This window comes from Montipora foliosa, chromosome 11 (genome assembly GCF_036669935.1).
Source record: "Montipora foliosa isolate CH-2021 chromosome 11, ASM3666993v2, whole genome shotgun sequence".
Classification (NCBI taxonomy): domain Eukaryota; kingdom Metazoa; phylum Cnidaria; class Anthozoa; order Scleractinia; family Acroporidae; genus Montipora; species Montipora foliosa.
This window is the reverse complement of record NC_090879.1, coordinates 11,079,972-11,085,921: the sequence shown is the minus strand read 5'-3', so window position 1 is coordinate 11,085,921 and position 5,950 is coordinate 11,079,972. Positions and strand designations below refer to the sequence as shown.

General features: G+C 37.3%; 1 protein-coding gene across 1 annotated transcript in view; it reads right to left on the bottom strand.

The window, feature by feature from the left end:
- Positions 1 to 684: 684 nt before the first annotated feature.
- Positions 685 to 5,950, bottom strand: part of LOC137975672 (eukaryotic translation initiation factor 3 subunit E) — an 8,211-nt gene continuing 2,945 nt past the window's right edge. The window contains exons 6-10 of the mRNA XM_068822824.1: positions 4,949 to 5,053; positions 3,696 to 3,824; positions 2,805 to 2,929; positions 2,121 to 2,340; positions 685 to 798 (exon numbers count right to left, since the gene is read on the bottom strand). Of these exons, the coding sequence (XP_068678925.1) occupies positions 685 to 798; positions 2,121 to 2,340; positions 2,805 to 2,929; positions 3,696 to 3,824; positions 4,949 to 5,053 (693 nt within the window). The remainder of the gene's footprint in view (positions 799 to 2,120; positions 2,341 to 2,804; positions 2,930 to 3,695; positions 3,825 to 4,948; positions 5,054 to 5,950) is intronic.

The following is a 5,950-nucleotide window of genomic DNA, read 5'->3' as shown; positions in this document are numbered from 1 at the left end:
GTTCCAGCACTCGCAAAGTCCCTTTTTGACTTACGGCTGTTTCTGCTTAGGTGGCCTCATACACCATAAGGCTTTTTTAGAGACATCACTGCCAAGCCGACCACTTCTGCTGGAGGGAACAGGACAGCCACAACATCGGGGACTTTATCCCCTACCCTTCTCGAATAGTGTGTGGGTTCTTTAAAGTCCCACAGGGAACTTATGAACATAGAAGATAAATGTATTTGTGAGATGGGGCCTATGGTTTATAGTCCTTATCCCGAGAAGACTTGAAATTCTAACCATTTGCAGATGAAATTTCAAAGGCAGCACTTTCTCGTCAGTTATTTTAAGATCCTGAGTGTTGTTCCGGCTGGGGTTTGAACCCGCAACCTCCCACATGACAGTCCGACGCTCAACCACCTGAGTCACTGGTGTGTTGTGTCCATAGACATGATTGTGGGTTTTGGAAACAATATCCTGCAACATGTAAATGGTAACACACTCAAGTTCCAAGGAAACTTGCATCCGCTCCACTCAAGCCATTGCCAGGTACGTTGGGCTCACCCATGCAATATAGTGAATTGGGATAGTTGTTTAAAAACAAAATGTCCCGTATTTCTCCATGGAGGAAGCATTGGACCCAAAATTAATAACAAATGCACTTTTCAGAAATTCCCTTCAGACAGTATTAATACAGTAAGATTACCTTATGCTGATACACTGGTGTATTCTGCAGAATGTCTCAAATATAAACAACCTGGCATTCTCAATAAAGTCATCCAAACAAGCCACAAGGAAAAAGTCATTCAAAAGAACCTGGAGAAATGAGCGAAAATAATCTAATTATTGACACACGGTTTTATGCTCTCTTGTTACTTCTGCTACTGCATCAAGCATGTAATTGTTACGCATTCACATTGGCTGCTGGAAATCAATTTCCCTCGGTTGTTATCCAAAGGTACATAAATTGAGCTGACCAACATGAAGTCTGCCGTGTGGCTGTGAGACCACACATTGTGAAAGTCAGGTTTTGAACTCCATTTATACAAACACAAAGTCCATAGAAATAACTGAGGCCCTCATGGAGGAAGTAGGGGGAGGGGAGGGGGTGCTTGTTCCCTGCAAAAATTTGCTCGTGTTCTCTTGTTTCTGAAATCAGCTTTTATCCCTAAACTGGTTTATTATGCCCTTGTTCCCTCACATATTTTGTCTTTATCCCCCTTTCCGCCCCGTTCAAATTAACCAGGTTTCCTTGTTCCCCAAAATCCCTGGGAGGGCGTCATAACTGGTAGGATCATTTTCGCTGTGTGCTTAACACCTGCTCAACCTCAGCTAATCATATGGCAGGGTGTTGATATTTGGTCATTGGCCTTGGGGAATAGTGACAACATGAACTTAAGTCCAGCATGTCAGGAATAATCAATGAACCAAACGATTATGTATTATTATTATTATTATTATTATTATTATTATTATTCTCATCATCATCTTCATTATCATTCTCTTCATCACCGTCACCATCATCATTATAATTATGACTATTGGAATATTATTGTTATTGTTATACTAATTTATTATTACAACTTAATGAAGTATTACATTGCCCGGGCAGGGCCCAAAATTAAAAAAAAAAAAATCAGTTGCAATTTTGCCACAAGGTACAAAAATTTAATTGCAAATTAGCAAGTTTTAGTTGCAAAGTCGTTGCGCTGTCCTGTGCTGCCAACAGTTTAACAAAGTAAAATACATGTATGAGCCTGCAATACTTGTATGTAAAGAAACTACTCAGAATGGCATTGTGCATCATGCGCAACTACTGTAAATTACGTTACAATAATAATTGTGCCCCATACATGTATACCCCGGTATTCAGATTAAAAGAAAATTCTCCGCAAGAAACAATATTCATTTCTTTCTTAACTTAGCAAAAGTAAAGTAGTGGCAAAGTGACAACTACTGGCCCTTTATTTCAATAGAGCGAAAAGGAAAACTAAGGCACAAAGGGAAAAATTAAGTCGCAAATGCGACTGTATTGGTCACAATTTTGAGCCCTGAGTGATGCTATAAAATTATTAATCACCGGTATTGCTAAACAAAAAAATTTATTGAATGGCTCAAACCTTTACTACAACACTGACCGTTTCACATTCTCTTAGCTTTTGCTGTGCCCCATCAAAGTCAAAATTGACGTAGAGACATTGCAGAAACTCTGTGATGGGATCTTTGTATGTATAGGATTCGTATTGTATTACTTTCACCAGATCCTTCAGCACTGTGCGCCGACGCTTGTTGGTAATGACTGCTGTGGTCAGGTATCTTAGAATGTGGGGACATGTAGTTTGGATGGCATTCAGATACCTATTCAAAAAACAAACAACAACGAAATAAAACCACTGTAAAACAGTGTTCAGTGAAAGTGCCAAGTTCCTTTCTGGCCGAGACTGTTTGTGACTTATATTATTTACATGTACATGTACTGTATTATCATGATACAGTATGTCATTTCAGTTAGTACTGACAGAGAGCTATTTGAGGCTTCTGAACATGCTTGTTAAACAAGATAAGATAAACCACTCATTAACAAGATAAACAAGTATCAAATGTATACACCTGTACATACAGTGTAACCTTCTCAAGATTTCAAAAAATACAGTTGATATCGAGCATTGTGATTGTGAGCCATAGAGTGTGTAATGGAGTCATTAAACTACTAAGTATCGGAACGTCTGCAGACATCATTTTGTCGCATTTACGAAACGTTGAAAAATTATAATAATAATCACCTAAGCCTAGAGCGTTTTTCTGTGTACACAAGTACTTACTGTGGTTGATACAGAAACAGGTCAATAATAAGATCACGTCCTTTTGGATGATTAAAGAATACAAACAGACTCCAGTGGATCAACCATGTTCTCTCCTGCAACAACTGAAGTGTTCCAGCCTGAGTCTAACAAGATGAAGACAACAGGAATAGATGTAGCTCAATAGATACAAATGTATTAATGATGTGTTTGCCACCATATTCTGTAATTAACAGCAGAACTTTCCTGGAAGGTTCAATCTTTAGAAGTCTAAAATCTTTCAAAGTTTCCAAGACTATCATAAGCAGTAAAAAACATTTAAAGGGTTTTTCGAACATTGCTTCTTAACATTCTAGAAAAAGAAGATGACTACCAAATCCCAGTGATAAATGGGAAAGTTGGTCAATAATAATAAGTTTTTATCTTCACTACTATTTTATTTAAAATTGCTTTCTAATCCTACAACTTTATATTACCTTTATTAGCTTATAGATTTTGTACATAGCCAATGCTCATGTAAACTGTGTTTCTATTATCTTTAGTTAGCATAATATACTGTAGTTGCATGTAAATTTGCTGGCCTTTATCATTTAATACATACACTGTTTTTGTTAATAATCAATCCTTGTGTAATTTGTATCATTCCTTTGTTAGACGAAATGTTGTTATGTAAATTTAATTGTCTTTAAAAGGTGCCCCACCTCAATTAGCTTTTTCTAGCTATTTGTGGGGTAAGCCATTCGCTAACTATCACATTTAGCTAAATAAGTGTGTTGTTGTTGCATTCCTACTCTTTCTTTTGGTAACGTTTTTTAATCAATTGGTTTGTATGAGGCCCTTATCTCTTGACATCTTAAAAGTAAGAATTTCATAAAATGAAGAAAGGGGTATATCACAAAAAAGGCAACATACATTGCTTTCAATGACATCCTTTAACCTATTAAGATCTTCCAGTGCTGTTTCCCAATTCTGCATAAGGATTTCTGAACCCAGTTTTCCCCAAAGAGCATTTAGTGTATTCCTGTCATCATTACCAGGTACCTGTGAGAGCAAAAAAATAATGTAATCTGCCTTATTTTGTAACTTTATAAAAATAATGTTATGTAACCCTTGCCTGCTGTGATTGGGTAACTTAGTGGCCGCATTCTAAGTACAGCCCACTGTACAGCCAGTTGAATTTGAAATTCGATAAAACACTCTCCAGCAAGTTTTTCATGTCGTGTGAATCTTGCAAGCAGCTGTTTCAAACAGCGAAGAAGATTTCGTTTTTCACATTTTTGACACAGGGTCTGCATTCTTTGTGGCAGTTGAACCTTCCACTCGTCTTCAACTAAATTTCCTTTCCCCACATGGCTGATTACCACATTAGATATTATAAACCTCTTACTAAACTCATTTTCTTACCCTGTATTGTAAAATTACAAATCCTCAAAAACTCAGTCCATAATTTTACAGTACGGACCTCGAACTCAGTTAGCCAGAGGTATTTATTTTTTTCTCAATGTGATTGTTTCTGGGAGTGGGCAGAATTTTTTATCTTGCCTGCCAACTGGGCAGAATCCTAGCCCTGGTTGGGTGAGCTTGACTGATGGTCGTTTACATACAGAAGTTAGTGTTTTAAAAAAAGATTTTTATTAGACAAGAAGCGTGAAAATAGATTTCAAATAAAAATATTTCTCTTTTGAAAGGTTCAGTTTGTAAGTCGCTTACTGCATTCGCTATGCAAGTCAACAATTAAAAGAGTGCTATCGGAGAGGAAGAGAGAGAGAGAGAGGAACAAAAAGACGCTATTTACCAGCTAATGGTTGGTCTGTACAGCGAAAAAACGCTAACCTCGGTCTTGAAAAAGCTGCCCTCAGCCTGCGGCCTCGGGCAGCATTTACAAGACCTTGGTCACAGTTTTTCGCCATACAGACCTCACACCTGGCAAATAACAATGCATACTTGTATCTTCATAACTAGTAATTACATGTACCATGAGTAAGTGGAATGCTGCCGAGAGGTACACGTAGCAAAACTGATCACATGCCACAAGCAACAACGCTATACCCTTCATGATACTAAGGGTACAAACCAGACATCAAGAAATCTGTGCATCTCAAATGAATATGCTTAGAATGGCTGCCTCGTTACCTTGGCAGCTAAAATCAAGAAGAGAAACTTACAAGCACACGATAGAAGTAAAGGTATTCAGCAGCACCAGAGTAGTTTCCGCACTCATACTGAAACTTGGCATACTTGTATAGTGTGTCCAGCATTTCTGGATTGATCTTTAAATAAAGGAAACTACTATTACATGTAGATCAGTGCAACTTTCACCTTACTTTCTGTAAAAATAAAATCAATAAATCCCTAAAAAATCATCATTTTCATAATCATCATCATCATCATCATCACCATCATCGTCATGTCGTCATTGTTATCACTGTCATCGTTAGTCAATAGTGCTGTACCGATCATCGATTATAATCAATCATTGAACGAAAATATTTAAGCGATGCAACAATCGATTATGGATTATGACAATCAATTACCACAGACAAATGCGATAATCCTACGTTTCATACATTTTTAATGTTTTCCAAAACTTGGGGAAACACACCTGCACCATGCTAAGTTTCGCATTTTGTATTTTGTTCACATTTGATAGTGGGTATTTCCTATCGCAAAAAAAAATTACCTGGATGGTTCTCTTAGAAATTATTCTAAATTAGAAGCTGGCTGTAAAATACATTTCTTAGATCTACTTACTGCAATCAGGAAAGTAACAATTAGAGTAGAAAGCAAAACAGATATAAACAGCTTGCAAAGATAAAGTTGGTTCCCAGGGTCCTCTCCTCGTTGTCTAGTTTTCACGCTGTTCACAACAAATAACGCGACTTTAATGACAGGTGAAACAGACTGTTTTTTTAACAATAGATTTTCCGATTATAATCAATGATCGATCTGTTGGGTCAATCAGACTGATTTTTTACCACAATTGCTTGTAATCTCACAATCTGATCGGCTAATTTGCTGTGGTCGATGAGAGTCTAGACAACACTGTACACGTTATGCTCGCATCATTTTGTCACGCAATGTAATCGCCAATCAGGAATGCCCATTTTGGGAAATAAACCAATCATATTGCGAGAAAGTTATAGACAATGCTTGCTCTTTCTTTGAGT